Source organism: Engystomops pustulosus, chromosome 9 (genome assembly GCF_040894005.1).
Source record: "Engystomops pustulosus chromosome 9, aEngPut4.maternal, whole genome shotgun sequence".
Lineage (NCBI taxonomy): Eukaryota > Metazoa > Chordata > Amphibia > Anura > Leptodactylidae > Engystomops > Engystomops pustulosus.
In genome coordinates this window covers 41,926,644-41,944,926 of record NC_092419.1, presented here as the reverse complement: position 1 = coordinate 41,944,926, position 18,283 = coordinate 41,926,644, and the positions used below count along the sequence as shown (strand labels likewise).

Below are 18,283 nucleotides of genomic sequence, written 5' to 3'. Positions count from 1 at the left end.
GCAGGATGTAAAAAATCCAGATGACCCCTCCTTATACTGCAATATTTCCTGTACTATTGAATTTGAACTTTAAAATCATTTTCAAAAACTTTGCAAATAGGTAGTCCCAGATTGTGCCAGCTTTGATCTCACCTCTCCAGGTGGGCTTCACTTTCAGGCACTTGGCCTGTGGGGTTTGGCATCTGCCCTAGTCACCATTGACACAAAGAAAGCATTTGATATTGTGAAGTGGGGGTGGCTAAGGCAGGTGCTCGACTGTATGGACTTTTTGGTTCCTATTGTGAGTTTCTTTAGGCACTATATGCCAGTCTGCGGGCAAGAGTGAACTGCTCTGTATGGTCAAGTATTTTAGAGTGAAAAACCATCTATCCCACAGCTAAAGCTTGGCCAAAACTGGGGCATGTAACAGGACAATGAAGTCAAACAAACTAACAAACCTACAATAGAATTGCCAAATAAAAAAATATATATTAAGGTGTTGCGACGGCACAGTCCAAGTCCACACCTGAAACCAATTGAAATACCCTAGGTCAGTGGCGGCGAACCTATGGCACTGGTGCCAGAGGTGGCACTCGGAGCCCTGTCTGTGGGCACCCAGGCCATCACCAGAGAGGACACAAGGGATCTTCATGGATTCCCAGACAGCCCAGGGCTTTCTGCACTCAGTGCTATCTGTGACTACAGGAGGAATGGAAAGGTGTGGATAGATCTGGAATATTATTGTAGCTTCTCTCCAGGCCTGAAAATTCTTCCTATTCAGGGGAACCTGAATTTGTCACCCCTTCTGTCTACTGTATTGGTGTTCTTAGGATTCTGATACAATTTTAAGCTATAACAGAGAAGGGAGCAAGAAGTTACTGCATAAATTGTACTTAAATGTTGACACTTTGGGATAAATAAGCGGGTTTTGGTTGTAGTCTGGGCACTCCTTGTCTAAAAGGTTCGCCATCACTGCCCTAGGTGGTACCTTAAAGAGAACAAAATTTTACTAAAGACAGGTTGCAGGAGCCCATTACAGCTAAAGTGCAAAGATGCCTTTCTCCCTTATGTAAGCATTTGCATTACAATATAATTGTGAGTTTTAACTTACCTTGCACCCTGACAGAATCCTGTTCTGTCCTGTTCCCCAGTTTAGTTTTTTGCTCCTGTACAACTCCTCCTTCCAGCTCCTTTATTCACACAAGGACAAAGCTCACGGCATGGTCAGCTGACGTCATTTGAGGAGGGAGGAGTTGCACAGGAGCAAAAAGGTGGGGGCTGAAAGCTGAGGAGTGAGCAGCTCAGACAAGTCAGAACACGATTCTGTGAGGATGCAAGGCAAGTTAAAACACAATTATATTGTAATGCAAATGCACAGAAAAGGCATAAAGACATTTTTGCAATCCACCTGTAATGGGCTTCTACAATTTGTGAAAATGAAGTCCCTGATGACAGATTCCCTTTAAGAGAGATGTACATGAATGAATATACACGAACCTCAATGAACAGAATCAAAGTTCTAAAGAAGAGAGCCTAAAAATAGCAATTATTTTATGTTATTGCGGGTAAAGGTGGTTCTAAGCTATCGATTCACCAGGATACTTAGTTCTTCACACATTGCGATTCTAATTAGCCTGGCTTTTTTTCAAATTTATAATTACATGGTAGAATCGATTGTGTGTTGTTCTTCTGAAGTTCTAGCTACCTACATAGAGGACGTTCTAAGGACCAGATGTTTTTCTAATTTAGTTTAAATATATGAAAAACTGAAAAATTCTGACAGGGTTTATTTTAATAATGGAATTGCTGGTTTTACAGCGCTTAGTGCTATTTATAATATAAGGCAACATGGACATTACTTCTTCAGTAAGAAACCTACAAGTGCTGCAGTAGTACGTGTAAAGCTCCCTACAGCCTTATAGCATTGCCATAAAATTGTGATGGTGTTTAAAGGGATTTGTTCTGATAATCACATCAGTTACTTTTTTAAACAGTTTTTATTTATTTTTCAAGATGTTTTTTTTATTGCCATGTGTGTAAAAAATAACGGGAGGAGGAGGGGTAGGGTAAGAGGTGATGGGTTGTTCTGGACTAAAACTACTTCTTATAACTTCTAATACATAATAGGCATAACACAGTGTTCCTGGCTGCCCTCTACTGGGGTAAGTTCATCCTAGCAATTTTATGACATAGCATTCTACATCATATATGGCCTTACACTAATATTGTGACATAATCCCATAGAATATATTACCCAAACGCAAGCTTTTATCGGTTTTGGAGAACAGAAGTGAATGGTTCCATTCAAGTTATCCCCTGGGAACTGTACTATATTCTGCACACTTAATTTTAGAGATGTGCATAGGAAACTTATTATTCTCAGTATTTTAAGAGCGACTATAGGAAGTCTACCACCGGGATCAAGGATTGTAAACCAAGCACAATTACATGCTGGTATGTGCCCCTGTGACAGGATTTACTCTTCTTTTAATTTCTTACATCCTGATTTTAAAAAAAAAAAGATTTTAAAATTATGCAAATAGGTGAATTTGCCCTCCTCCTTTTAACTGCGTTGGTGTCTTAAGGGGTTAAATCGTTCAGCCTCCTAAACGCTGATGCCACTTTTCACCTTCCTGACACGGCCCATTTTTTCAAATCTGCCCTGTGTCACTATAAGTGGTTATAACTTCGGAACGCTTTAACATATACAAGTGATTTTAAAATTGTTTTCTCGTGACACTTTGTACTTCATGTTAGTTGAAAAATTTTGGTGTTTTGTTTTGCATTTATTTATGAGAAAATCAGATATTTGGTGAAAATTTGGAAAAATTCTTGATTTTCGAACTTCAAAATGTTCTACTTTTTCAATACATAGTCATAACCGCGTAATAACTAACATTCACTAAATGTCTAATTTATGTGGACATGGTTTTTTAGGCATCCTCTTATTTTTGTAAGATGTTATGAGGCTTTGAACGTGAGGTGCGATTCTTCACATTTTCATAAAAACGCAAAATCCTGCTATTGAGGGACCTGCTCAGGTTTTAAATCACTTTGAGAGGCCTAAATAAAAGTAAAACCCCATAAATTACCCCATTATAGAAACTACTTCCCTCAACGTACGTTAAAACTACTTTTATGAAGTTTATTAACCCTTTAATTATTTTACAGGGGTTAAAACAAAATCGGATACATAGCAGCAGGCCGAGCTAAAACTCATACCTCTAGGAGAAAGACCACACACCACCTGGAAGATATGTAACTGGGATCCAGTTAGCTGCTCGTCCATCTGCACTGCAGAAGCCTTTGGCTTGCCCAGAACCGCACCATTAACTATTAGGCTTGCTTGAATAAGCTCTTCAGGCTGTAATGGTGCAAGACTCAGTAGATGAGAAGGAACAGGTGCCAGGCCAGTTCACACAAGGCTCGTTGTGTGAGTTCCTGGACCAGTGGATGGGGCATGTAGTACTAGGAGGCAGAATGTGACTCACATTGTGGAGGATTCCCTGTCCACACGTCTCCGGGTCGTCCCTGTTGAATTTCTGGGTGGAAATATTGGACACATGGCCTGTGCCTTGCAGGTACTGTCCTGTAGAGTGCATCTTCAGTATCTGTGTCATTACCGACAAGAGTACAAGCAACATGGATAATATAACGTTTATGAAAATGAACCAGGTATGGATCCCACGCAACTTGGTTTTGTCACTGTCTGATCAAGTTCCGCATTCTTAGAACTTAAAATTCTATTTTTCAACTTCACATTCCCATTCACATTCAACATAATCTTCAAATTTTTCAATTCTGGATTCTCTGAACTTTTGAATTTGAAATTTTTACTTTCCACATTCCCAGAGCTTAAAATTTTACACATTAACAGAATTTAACAAAAAGTACGGTTAGCACCCAGAGCATGTTTACCTGCTGTGACATATTTTTTTTCAAATTCATTTTTATGTAATGATTTTCTCTTTATTTTTTATGCTATGTTTGTTATTATTTAAAAGTAAGTACCCTAGCTAATTGTGGGAAGGACGGTTGCCCTGTTATTACAACCATTTTCATTCATTCTCTAAGCCCTCCCAACATTTGACGTAATAATACTGAATGGCGGGAGGTGCGTTCCCGCATTTTGCAGCATTATTACGTCATGCTTCTGGCACCGGCTCTGTACGCCAAAATAGTATCACTGAAAAGGACAACTCAACACGTAAAAAATAAGCCCTAAACCAGCTCTGTCAACCAAAAAATATTAGCGTTATATCTACGTAAAAATGGCAATACAAAAATAAATGAGATTCTCTGTATTAGTTTTTATTCAGTAAAATTGTAAAAATATCTAAAAAAAAAACCTATATATAAGAGGTATCATCATAACCGTAGTGATCCATAAAATAAAGATAATATGTTATTTTTATGGTACGGCGAATGGCCCCAAAAAAATACAAGAAGAAAGGAAACCAAAATTTACAATTTTTTTTCATACATAGATTTAAGAGTTAATAAAATCTCATCAATAAGCTAATGACCCACTTAAATGAAGTATTTGTAAAGTGCATCTCATGTCGCAAAAAATAAGCCCTTATTTGTCCAAATTTCCCAAAAAATAAAGATTGTATAGCCATTATAAAGTGACAATGCATAATCTGCTCTGAATGGCGCAGCTTCCCTTCGATGCCCTGGCGTGTGCACATACACAGCAGTTACCACCACATATGGGGGATTGTTACACTCAGGAGAAATTGGGTATCAAACTTTGTGGACCTTTGTGGTATTTTATCCACTGAGAATTTGTACATTTTTTGAAAAACACATTCATTTAGCCAAAAAAAATGTAAATTTCAAAATTGCATCCGATTTTGTTTCATCCCCTGTAAAACAATTAAAGGGTTAACAGACTTCATGAAAGTTGTTTTACATACATTAAGGGCTGTCGTTTTTTTTATAATGGGCCTTTACTTTTATTTAGGCCTCTTAAAAGGACTTGAAACCTGAGCAGGTCCTGCAAAAGCGTGATTTTGTGTTTTTTATGAAAATTTGAGAAATCGCACCTAAAGTTCAAAGCCCCATAACATCTTACAAAAATGAGAGAATGCATTAAAAAACATGGATACATAAAGCAGACATTCGGTTAATGTTAGTTATCAAGTTTTTTTGCTGTTATGACTACGTATAGACAAAGTAGAACATTTTCAATTCAAAAATCGAGACCTTTTCCAAATTTTCACCAAATATCTGTTTTTTTCATAAATAAACGCAACACATACCACCCAAACATGAAGTACAAAGTGTCACGAGAAAACTATTTCAAAACCACATGGACATGTTAAAGCGTTCCAAAGTGATAACCACTTATAGTGACACAGGGCAGATTTGAAAAAATGGACCGTGTCAGGAAGGTGAAAAGTGGCTTCAGCGTTAAGGGGATAAAATCCAGGTCCCCATTGACTTGAATGGGGTTCGTGTTCGGATCAGAGTTAGGCCCTGCTGTCCAGGTCCCGAACCAAATTTTGTCACGAAAGTTGGACAACCTTGTCAAACCAGAATTTAGATTAACCCACTCATCTGTACATATAATTTTTGCGGCTCTTCATTGTACCCTCTCCAGTTTTAGGGCGTTCCCAGAAATGGAGGGCATATTCCAGGGGAGGCCAAACCAATGCCTTGTACAGAGGTAATATTACATCCCTATCCTGAGAGTCCAGACAACTTTTGATACATAACAAGATCCTGCTGGCTTTAGAAGCAGCTGATTGACACTACATGCTGTTATTTCATCTATTATCGACTTGTACACCCAGATTTACACTGGGACCTCATTTGCCAAGTGGATGCCCAAGCACTCTGTCCAAGTCAGCTTGTAACCTATGAACATTGTCCATTGACTGTATTACACTACTACTTGTTGTTATAAATACAGTGCCATTAATTCCAACTTGTATACTAGCTAAATAATAGTGGGCCCAGCACAGAACCTTGGACTACACCATTTATAACTGATTCTGTGCCTCTGTTTACTTACAGGGGCACAGAAGCTCCACTCGGCATGCCCACCTGTCACCTTGTCCCTGTCCTAGTAGAACTTCCATGCCCCTGTAAACAAAGAGGGACATGACATTGAGGGACCATGCTGTATGACACCAAGAGCACCGGACAAGGTAAGTACATGTTTATTTTTTTTATGCAGCCCACACCCCCCATTCCCTGGCCACCTCGCTGTTTTTCATTACTCTTGGACAACCCCCTTGAAGTTTGCATAGCGGCAATTGAACAAGTGGCACAAACAGTTCATACCACCTGTCATTGTGCGGTAGTGGAAGGGAAACTCTTTGGGCTTGTTTTACAGCCACAGGATTTGGGATGTCACTTAGTTTTAAAAAAGCACGGGGAGAAAAATCAAAGCTGTGTGGTACACAAAAGTCAAAGTGATCGCAGCATCAATATGGGTAAATAACTTACTTAGTTCTGCGGGCACCCTGCAGCATGATTGTCTAGTGCCATCTATAATGAGGACAACTGTGGGCTTAATGAATGCCAGCAGCTCTGTGGTCATCATGCGCCTTTTAGAATTTAAAAAGGTTATCTCAACCCATAAAAAACAAGCCCTCTATCGGCTATGATGACTGAAAAATCTAAAACATATTGCCTTTAAAATATGGCAAAGAACTTTTTTTTCCATTTGAAAAAAAGTTGGGCCCTGGCAAATATTGGGTTAGAAATTGATATGAAAAAAAAAAAAAATTTTTAAAACATGACAATAAACCTGAATATCACTAGGAAAATCTCCTGATATAGCTTCATGATAGAGTCACATATGTCAGACTACATTCACACGCACCATGGATACAACACATAAAAGTATTATGAGGAGACTTTCCTTAAAGGGGTTTTCCCACCAAGCGAGCCTAACTTGCTGATCGGTGGGGGTCTCAATGATGGTCACGAGAATGAGTAGTCTGATGGGGTCCCAGGTCGCTCTGTCGGAGCCCTTGTCGCTCCCAGAGATGAGCGAAGCAGATGGTCAAGTATGTCCGTTCTGCCCCATTCATCTCTATGGAGCTGACAGCGATTGCCAAACGCTTTTAAAACGCATAAAAAACGCAAGGTAAGGCCTCATTCACACAGCAACGCACATACGTCCCCCATGGGCTGGCAATGGACGCGGCGCCGTACGGGAGCGGTATGGTGTCCGTAGCCGTGAAAAGATAGGACATGTCCTATATTTTCTCGGCATACGGCGCGGTTCGCCATATATCCCTATGGAGAGGCCCTATGGCAGTGATGGCTAACCTATGGCACTGGTGCCAGAGGTGGCACTCGGAGCCCTTTCTGTGGGCACCCAGGCCATCACCAGAGATGAGTCCAGGTATTTTCCTGCAGTCCCAGACAGCCCAAAACTTGCTGTGCACAGAGCTATTTTAAAGTGACAGCTCTCCCTGGGACTATTTTCTGCTTTATTGGTGTCCTTAGGGTGCTGGTATCAATGAAAACTGTGACAGAGAAGGGAGTATAAATCACAAATTACATTTCTGTATTGGCACTTTGTGATAAATAAGTGGGTCTTTGTTGTAGTTTGGGCACTCGGTCTCTAAAAGGTTTGCCATCACTGCCCTATGGTATGCCCTCCATGCTACGGTACAGCGGGCAGCGGCAGTGTGGGTGTAGCCTAAAGGCTCCACCTGCGATGTCATGCTGAGGTGACATTGTGTTTCCTTAGGTTTGGGAGAATTAATAAGGGATTACTGATAGGATTCATGAAGAGGGCAGCAGCCCCTGTGGTGTGAGGACACATGCAGCACCGCTATTTATAGCTGAGCCATGGGTGCGGTGTATGTGACCCCTCCAGCACTTGGCTGCCTCCATGTGCTGGGACTATGGGGTGTGTGCACGGCCAGTGAGCGGGGCTTGGGTGACCCTGGAGTCAGTGCGGAGCCTCCTCGCCTATTGCGGGGGCCATTACAGCGCAGACTGCACAGTGTCATCCCCATCCTGTCAGCGGCGGCGGCGCTGGGCGGGGACTGAGAGCTCCCCCTCCCGCCGCCGGGGAGAATCGCACCTCGCCTCTCAGTGTGTGCCCTGCGGCCGCGGCTGGGTGTCCCCTCTGCACACTGCGCCCGACCTGCGGCCTGATCCCCACTACAGCGACCCACAGCAGCGCGGCCAGGATGGCACGGCTCTGCCTCACTCCGCTGCTCCTCCTGGCACTGCTCGCCATGGCGTGGAGGGGTAAGTGGCGCTCCTTATCTGCGCTATACAGGGCACACAATGGGCCGGACTTATATACAGATGCTGCATGCAGTCCTCACACAGCTGTGCCTGCGCATCCCCTGCTGTGCATCTCAGCGAGTCTCCTACAGGGCCTTGTCTTCTGCAGTTATTACAAGGCTGCTGAGATTTTATAATAGGGGCAATTATTATTGTCCGATTTCCTTTAAAGGGGCATGTATTCATGTACATATTCTATAGGGGGCCATATATTCATGTACATATTCTATAGGGGGCCATATATTCATGTACATATTCTATAGGGGGCCATATATTCATGTACATATTCTATAGGGGGCCATATATTCATGTACATATTCTATAGGGCATGTATTCATGTACATATTCTATAGGGGGCCATATATTCCTGTACATATTGTATTGGGGGGGGGGGGGGGTCACAAATGCCCTGTACATATTCTATGACGGGTGGTCACATATTGCCTGTAGGTATTCTATAGGGGGTCTTATATTCCTGTACACATTCTATAGGGGTTTCACATATGCCCTGTACACATTCTATAGGGGGATGACAAATGGCCTATACATATTCTATAAGGGGGTCTTATATTCCTGTACAGATTGTATAAGGGGGTCTTATATTCCTGTACAGATTCTATAGGGATGTCACATATTGCCTGTACATATTCTTGAAAGGGGTTGTGTATACACTGGGTGCTCATATAGTCTGATATACTAAGTAGAGGACCTTCTATTTTCGGATTTAGTATACGGAGATGCATGCATTCTCCTCTATACATTATATGGGTTTTCGGATACTATGATACCCATGGCAGCATATATATCCTGACATGTGCTTCCCTGTAACTTATGTTCTCTGCTATATATGATAAATATATTCTCTTCACTTATTAGATACATAATGATAAACTAATGATGTAAAATCTTGCTCGTTTGTATCACTTCTCATGGTTAGTGGGACTTTGCACAATGTAGTTGTCTATGTGGCTGCTACTTATACAGTCACTCATATGTTGTAAGTTGGAGCGTGATCTGTTGACACTTGTTCCTCGATGACTTTGTAAAGTAGACTTTAATGTTAATGGTCTTTTGTTATTATTAGTGTGGATGGGGGGGGGGGGGGGCGGGGGGGGGCTCCCCAGATGTTGCCCAATCCATTGAATGTATCCAGATGGCAATGTAATAACTGCTGAGAATGCCACGCTTATGCTAAGTGCATTGGCAGCTGGGTGAATGCTCATGTGGCTCTGGTTACCATGATAAAAGGTGTTTCTCAGGGCATAAATATCACAGCTACGTGTATGCTCTTACCAAGGGACTAGATTGTACAGTGCTCTGTAGTGGAGTCCTGTTCATACAGATTACAGAGCTTGATCAATGTGGTGCTCGCTGTGTCTGGATAAGTTTAAAGGGGTTGGCCACAAATATCAAAGTTTACATGATAAAGTACATTTCTCTAACCTAAGGGTTACCCATAAAGTACTTAGCCTGATTAACTTTCATCTTCTGCCTATAGGAGCTGTGATTAATGTGACTTTTGAAGGGGTGTTCAGAAAGTTATCCACGGGAAGTGCTACAGGGGGAGGGGGGGGGAATCCTTTTATTAGATTAATAGTAATCTATTTGTTATTCTTTGTTAAACCACATCACATCTGTCCATGGGTTGTAGTCACTAGGACCAGGTATATGCGTGGGCAACCCCTTTAAATAGGACCTGTCAACTGCTATTAATCCCCTACCACAGTGGTGGCGAACCTATGGCACGGGTGTCAGAGGTGGCACTCAGAGCCCTCTCTGTGGGCACCCAGACCATCACCAGAGATGACTCCAGAGGTATCTTCAGGATCCTGGAGGGAAGCTACAATAATCATCCAAATTTCTTCTAATTTCTGCTTTATTGGTGTCCTCAGGGTGCCGGTATCGATGAAAGCTGTGACAGAGCAGGGAGTATAAATCACTAATTAAATTTCTGTGTTGGGACTTGGTTGTAGTTTGGGCAGTCGGTCTCTAAAAGGTTCACCATCACTGCCCTACCAGAATCTTATCAAGCAGATAAAATTCTTCTAGATCATGTTCTGTTTACGACCTCAAATGGCTCCATATTCACCACTGGAAGTCGGGGGGGGGGGGGGGGGGATGGGTGCTCCTCACCTCTCCCATCTCCATAGAGAGCAAAGATGCTGCACCGCAAAACAGCCTGGAATAGGACATGCTCTATATTTTGCACCCTGGCATGGTGCGGTGAGACACTTTGCTCACTCCAGGTGTAATATACATCTGGCAGCAATTTGTGAGGGCAGATCACAGCTCCCGATATGGTCGTGTACATGGAGCCTAATGTGGCATTACCCAGAAAATCAACTTTGAATTGTTATGCAAATTCAGTGAATATAGTAAGACTCAGAAAGGGGATGTAGAGTTGACTTAATCTCTGAGCCCGTCGTTTTATTCTGCTACATTGCATATGACTTCTGAGGTCACATTTCTAGGCCAGGAAGAAAATGTGAAAGGTGTTTTAGCTCTTATCAGTAGAGCACAAGCTCATTTCAGCAGGTCCCTCCCTTGTACTTTATGTTTCACACAGTTTATTTTGACAGCGTTATTTGTATTTTGCCTGTTTCGTAGCACATTACTTACAGCATTAGAATCTCCAGCATTCAATGTATTGTAAAACAGATATTCAGTATAGCATCTGCATCTGATGGTGGGATGCCGACCCCTGGGACCCAGGTCAATTCTTATTGCATTATTCAAAATGCATTTTAGATGGAAATCCCACTAATCAGGCCCTCTCAACGACGCACAGATCCTATGATCCTTTGATGGTGATGTGATCCTGATATAATGACAGAGTCAGTAATTCTTCTAATCATAGTTCTAGTACTAATTTATATACCGTAGTTACAATTCTTCAAAGCTGCAGACTTAGACGATAGATACACCTTTTGTAAAGTCGGGGATACACAGAGCCTGTTTTCTGGGGAGTAATTACAGAAAAATCATCAGCGGCTAACCGCAGTAATTTAGGTTAGCATCATAGTGGATGGGATTTCTAAAAAAAATTCCCCTTCCCCAGCATGGGGTCGGAATTGCTGCGGAACGTCTCGTGAAGGCGTTCCTCATTAATTCGGATCAGTGTGTCCTTAGCCTTCCACAGTGTTGTTACTAGTGCTCCCATTTAATACTGCACTGTCTCCTAGCACCGGCAATCTTGGTCAGCGTCTTAGAGATGAACGGGGCAGCCCAGACATGTGCGCCCTTCATGTTTGCTGATCTCGGAGAGCGATGATAGGTCCGACTGAGGTACATCAGACCCCTTGTTCTATTAATCCGTGTTGGTCCCCATCACTGAGACCCCACCGATCAGCAAGTTAGGTCCTGTGAATAGGGCCCAACTTGTTTTGTGGGAAAAACCCCTTTCAGGTTCTAAAAGGCTTTCCGCTGGGTGAGACCTTATAATGAAATTGTTATTTCTGTAGTTAATTTAATCTGTAAATATCAAGGTAAACTTGGTGTATCAGGTTTTTGTCTGTTCATTGTTTGACTTTTCTAGTTTTGATGGAGAACGGACACAACTACAAGGGTCTTGTGACATTTCAGTATTGTTTTCTACATGTAGAAATTTGTTGCGCCAACATTTGTTTTGTTCTCTTCAAACAAGATAGCTAATCCTACCGCGACTGAATAGCATTGGGATTATGTTGTAACCGTATCAAACCGTTTATCTGTGGCTGTGGTTTCAGATCTGGGTTTGTGGAATTATGTTATTAAGATAAGATCTTTATCATCTGGAGCGTTCATTGCATTTCCGTTCATTTTTTATATTACATCTAATGTTGTAGGTAATACATTGAGAAACTGTTTGGCACAGGAGTATCCAAAGTGAGAGGTGTTGGAAATGACTGTTCTGCAGACATGTTATGTTATCTCGGGCATATAGTAATTTATTGGTAAGATGGTACATCATGAGCAGGGCTGATCTACACAGGTTACCGGGAGGTAGGAGGTTTCGGGAGCAATTGCTGTGTTGTATCATAGTATAGAAGGCTGGTGCATCAAGTCCAACCTTTAAGAATTACATAAATGTTTTATCCCCATAACCCGTGATATTTTTTCTCTCCAGAAAGTCATCCAGGCCCCTCTTGAACATATACAAAGAGTCCGCCATAACAACCTCCTGCGGCAGAGAGTTCCACAGTCTCACTGCTCTTACAGTAAAGAACCTTTGTCTATGGTGATGGTAAAATCGCCTCTCCTCTAGGCGTAGAGGATGCCCCCCTTGTCCTGGTCACAGGCCGAGGTATAAAAAGATCTTTGGAGAGATCCTTGTACTGTCCGTTCAGGTATTTGTACATTGTAATGAGGTCTCCCCTCAGTTGTCTTTTTTCTAAACTGAATAATCCCAAATTTTGTAATCTGTCAGTGTATTCTACTCCCCCATTCCCCTAATAATCCTGATTGCTCTCCTCTGCACCCGTTCCAGTTCTACTATGTGCTTTTTATACACTCTTGCCCAGAACTGTACACAACTTAAGAACACTCGACTTACATACGACCCCTAGTTACAAACGGACCTCTGGATGTTGGTAATTTACTGTACTTTAGTCCTTGGCTACATTGATCAGCTATAACAGTTATCGCAGGTGTCTGTAATGAAGCTTTAGTGTTAATCCTGATTCTTATGACAACCCAACATTTTTAAAATCCAATTGTCAAAGAGACCAAAAAAGTTCTGGCTGTAATTACAATGATAAAGTATACAGTTCCGACTTACATACAAATTCAACTTAAGAACAAACCTACAGACCCTATCTTGTATGTAACCCGAGGACTGCCTGTATATAAGGTCAAAGCTATGTTTTTATCATGAGAATCAATTCTTCTCTTTATACATCCCATAATTTTGCTTTAACAGCAGCTGCCTGGCTCTGCTCACTAAAATTAATTTTACCATGCACCAATACCCCCAAGTCCTTTTCAGTTCCAGTTTTACCAAGTAAATGACTGTTTAGAACATAATTATACTTTTTGTTGCATAACTTGTGCATAACTTTACATTTATCTACATTAAACCTCATCAACCATTTCTCTGCCCATCCCTCAAGCTTCCACAAATCCCTCTGTAATGCTAAACTATTGACCTCAGTATTAATTACTTTACACAGCTTAGTATCATCTGCAAATATTGAAACTTGACTGTGTAAACCCACTACAAGGTCATTAATAAAAATATTAAAAAGAAGTGGCCCCAATACTGACCCCTGTGGCACTCCGATGGTAACTTCAACCCAATCTGAGAATGTGCCATTAATGACAAGATATGTTTGAGATTTCTTGTACAACCTAAGGACATCTATATTGTATCTTCTGTCGAGTGCTAGGAGCAGGGTAACTCATTCTTGGCCCAGAAGAGCATCTACTAGACACTTGGCTTGCACAAAGATAACATTGTACATAGACGCAGTGGATTTTTTTAGCATATTACTTCATAGAAGAGAGTTGAGTGTATGAGGTAGTTGCGGTTCAAACAAATGTCATTGCCTCTGATAAAATGGATGAATCCAGAATTGGGTCCCTATTCACCAAAATACCGCACAATCATTGAATTATTTCTTCATCCATTGTTCCAGCGTTAACACTCTGCTTCTCTGATTCCCATTTGGTATTTATCATATTTTGTGGTTTAGCACATGCCACCCATATATCCATTCACTAGCCTCAGCTGTGACCACTACAAATAGCATTTTGGTGACTGACATCAGACAGTACTAACTGGGGTATCACCGCTGAGGCCAGTGATTGGGGCAGGTCACAACTTGAACCACATCACCAGCCTCAGCAGTGAGAACTACACATAGCATTTTGGTGACTGACCTCAGACAGTACTAACGTAGGGATCACCGCTGAGGCTCACCACAGTGATTGAGGCACTCAGTGGTAATCTCCATGTTAAAAGTATGTCCTTGTCAGAGGTCACTCACCAAAATGCTATATATAAAAGGTCAAAGTAGAGGTGTGTCCCCACGTGAATGGCACATGACAATGGGAGCAGTAGTAACCAGCTTTATTAAAGGAAATCCATCATTTCTTTTATAGCCAATGTCTTAAGGGGCAAGTATACACATGCCAGAAATAGCTTTATAATTGGCTTTATTTATATTAAAAATAAGGCAGAAGTTGCCTGGAAGCAGAAGTCAAAAGTTTACATACACTAAAGATTACTTCACTTTTAAACAATTTGGGGCACCCCATATGATGATGTCTTTTTGTTTGGAAGCTTTAGATAGATTTATCTAAATTAGGGACAAACCTGTGTATATATTTGAAGGCATGCTGCTTCTTTGCGTAACGTCCTGGGGAAGTGTAAAGATATCAGCCAGGATATCAGGAAGAAAATTGTGGGCATGCACAAGTCTGGTTCATCCTTGGGTGCAATTTCCAGAAACCTGTAAGTGCCTCATTCATCTGTACAAAGATGGGATTGTCCAAATATTATGCTGCTCAGGAAGAAGATGGGTTCTGTGTTCCAGAGATGAATGTGCATATCAACCCAAGAACAAAAGCATAGGACCTTAAGCTGGTATAAGTGTGTCATTTTCCACTATAAAACAAGTACTGTATCAACATCTGCTGAAAGGCAACTCTGCCAGGAAGAAGCCATCACTCTAAAAAGAACCAAAAAAGACATTATTATTTGCCAGGAACAAAAGATCTTAATTTTTGGAGACTTGTCCTGTGGTCTGATGGAACTAGAATTGAAAGGTTTGGCCATAATGTCATAGTTACATTTGGAGGAAAAAGTTAGAAGCTTGCTAACCTGAGAACACCATCCCGACTGTGAAACAGGAGGTAGCAGAATCATGTTGTGGGGTTGTTTTGCTGCAGGAGGTACTGATGTACCTCATAGCAAAAATGCTGTTTTCCGCAAAAATTGCAGTTTTTTTTTAGCAAGAAAAAAGCTGCAACTCTAAAGTCACGCAAAGGCGGCAAAAATAAACCACGGAGTGTGCAACACCACATTTATCAACTGAGAATTTTCAAAAGAACGCAAATTTAATCGCAAAACTGCACCACATAGGAGGTGGTGTATGTGGCTCCATTCCTACTACAGGGGGAAGATTTTACTCAATTTTAAAAGTTTTTGCTCAATGTTTGAGGTATCTGAGAATTTCCTGTGCTTAAACATTGCAAAATGCCAGAAATTGAGCAGATGTTAAACATACGTGCGACTGGTGCAGTCTATTCGCATAGAGCACACACAGCCGATACTCACATAGGAAGGCATTCAACACTGCACATACACCGGACTATAAATCCGAGTGGTGGAAACCTGCCAGTCTAACACATAGACAACCGCTCTAAATCCTGCCTAATGATTAATCTCCCCCATGGAGTGCATTTTGGAATTGTAAAGGACACAATATTTGTTATGAAAAAATAGAAATGTATTTGTCTGTAGTTGAATATTGGCAGGCGGTCCTTAAGTTAGAGATAGAGCAGTGATTTGAAGAGACACAGAGCTGTCAGTCAAAATAAGGGAAGGGGAGGGTGGTTCACTGGCAGCCTGGAAGAGCAGAAGAGTCAAGACGACTAATTTCCGAAAAATGTCTGTAATTAAGATACAGTGCCTCACTGGCATCTGATTTTAGGTTGCGCCAATCTTTTGAATGGTACCGATTTGGAAACCGACCACACCATGAATGAATTCTCCATTGGTCTGCGATGCGGAAGTGGAGCTCCAAAACCACATTGATCTGCAGTTCTAGGCCCTGAACAAGATGTCCTACCACCACTACATTCCTCGCCTTCCCTTCCTGTCCAATGATCTCAAGTTTGTATGACAAAATTGCTTCAACAAATCACTGGTCTCAGATATGAGATGACTTATGAGACCATGTAGTTATATCCCATTTATGTACAAGTCACTGCCGTTGTCCCATGACATGAATGAGATATAATCGGCCAACACCAGGGGAGGTTTGATACATAGTGGGAGACACAACAAACCCTTCAGGAGTGGTGATAAACCCCCTTTGTGTATGGGAAATACGTAGATCAGGGGAATGTTTCTTTAGTTAGTGCATCTAGGAATGAACAATAGAGAACATCTAATATCTGCTGTAGAGAGTCCTGCGAATTATATACATGTGATGTGACCCGGTCATGTGACTACCTGGTGCCACGAGGACAAGTTTTAAGAATTACTCCCTTTCTACCCAGGACCATCCTATCAGGCTAACCCTTCTGTGCCTGCATCTTCTTACAGTCTTATCTTTGCTGGCAGCGTGTGGGAGTCTATTTCTGTTTAACAGAGGGGAAAAAAAAAAGTTATTTTAGCTGTCAACCTAAGGCAAAATGTTATTCAGTGCGAGACCAAACATCCGTTTAATAGATTCTCCTGCTTCCATGATAACCAGCCTGTCTGTTCATGGGAATACATTGCACCGCTCTTGTAATCATTGTTGATAGCAGACCTCTTGGTCTTGTAGTTTTGGCTTAATCTGAACCATAGTTTTTGGGGATTTTTTTGTAGATTCTTTTGAGGGCAGGAATCAAGGATTTATTTGGTCCTGATTAGTAGGAGATTTATTTTTTTTGGTCACCATTGACTGGAAGTCATAACTTCATTCATGTGAAGGCTCATCCAGTTATTGGCTGCAGAATTCCCGTTATTCATGTACACCTTCAAGACATCACACGAACGTGCCAAATCTTGGCCCTAAAAAATGGACGTTTTCAGGGGGTTTTTTTCTAGCCAATTTACATCCTTTTTCCATGGATCTCATTGAACTGAGTGATCGGAGAAAAACTGCTGTGACTTGGAAATGCTCTACTTTTTAATGGATCCGTTGCACCGATAAAATAACTGCCATAGACAATGACCCATTAAGAAGCATTGCATTTAGTGCAACTCTGTGCCAACTAGTCAAAAAAAACAAACAGACGGCAACTGGCAAATTTACACCATTTTGTGCATCTGCCCTTAATGTTCAATGGAGACGGCTTTTTAGATTTATTAAAACTTATATCATAAAAACCAGCGGCTGATGGGGGTTACTATATGGCCAGTTTTGGAAATGATGTCTTTTGGAACTTCAAAAAGAAAATAAAGTTACTTTACAAATCTCTCCATTCTTCTATATACTCTGATAGAAGATGAATTCATTTCACTCCAAGCTGTTCCAAGTTCTTATATACTTTTGGGTTCATCCTGTAAACCATAAGCGAGTGCCACATGTTTTACATGCAGAATTCATCATAGATTGAGTTGTAGGTTAATACCAAATGAAAAGATTTTCTTCCTAAAACTTTGTATAGGGTGTAATTTTACAATATGAAAATGTTCTAACAAACTGGGTTTCTTTGACCATCCGATATTTCAGAATTTTTTTTTTGCTATTGCTTAAAGTTTATGTAATTGAAATAATTGCTTAGAATGAAGTACATCATTTATAATAATGACTTATCCATTGTGAAGAATATGAAGCTGCAAGATGTCATAGAAATACTGTAATTGTACATGAAAGGCTTAATGAATGAATGTCCTGCATACCTAGGAGGTACATGTTTGAGCTACTCTTCTAAAACAGTGGTCATGCAGCTTCCACTCTAGTGGATAGTTTACCAATGTGTATCCATGGGAAGACCTAACTTTGGCTTCTGTTCATTGGATACATATCTATTTTTTGGGGCTTGAGATAATTTTAAAGTTTTTTCAGACCCTGCGCTATACTTCTCCTTATATTGGAGATGGCCCTGTGTAGAACCAGTGATTGGAGGAATGTGGATGTGTTGAAACATGCCACATTTTTATGCCCTTCATAAACATGTGGAAAACAGTCATGAAACCTGAGGTATAGCCACAACATACAACACGTGACATTAAGTAACATTGTCATGTGGGCCTTCCCACCTCTATATACCAAGGGTTGTTAAAGGCCTCTTTTCCCAGACCCTAATCAATCACAACTTCTAACATGTTACAGTCATAAAAGAAATCTTGGGCCAAAGATGTTCTGATGGTTTCCCATCAAGAAAATGAGAATTAGATGGAACCCAA

General features: G+C 41.1%; 2 protein-coding genes across 3 annotated transcripts in view; one reads left to right on the top strand and one right to left on the bottom strand.

The window, feature by feature from the left end:
• The window catches only part of HMGB3 (high mobility group box 3), a 77,069-nt gene that overhangs the window by 37,175 nt on the left and 21,611 nt on the right, over positions 1-18,283 (bottom strand). The window lies entirely within an intron of this gene.
• CD99L2 (CD99 molecule like 2) overlaps positions 7,906-18,283 on the top strand; it is a 50,746-nt gene continuing 40,368 nt past the window's right edge. The window contains exon 1 of one of the 2 annotated variants that reach the window (XM_072125807.1): positions 7,906-8,202. In XM_072125807.1, the coding sequence (XP_071981908.1) occupies positions 8,142-8,202 (61 nt within the window). In that variant the 5' untranslated portion in view covers positions 7,906-8,141. The remainder of the gene's footprint in view (positions 8,203-18,283) is intronic. The other variant, XM_072125808.1, reaches the window with a different exon arrangement.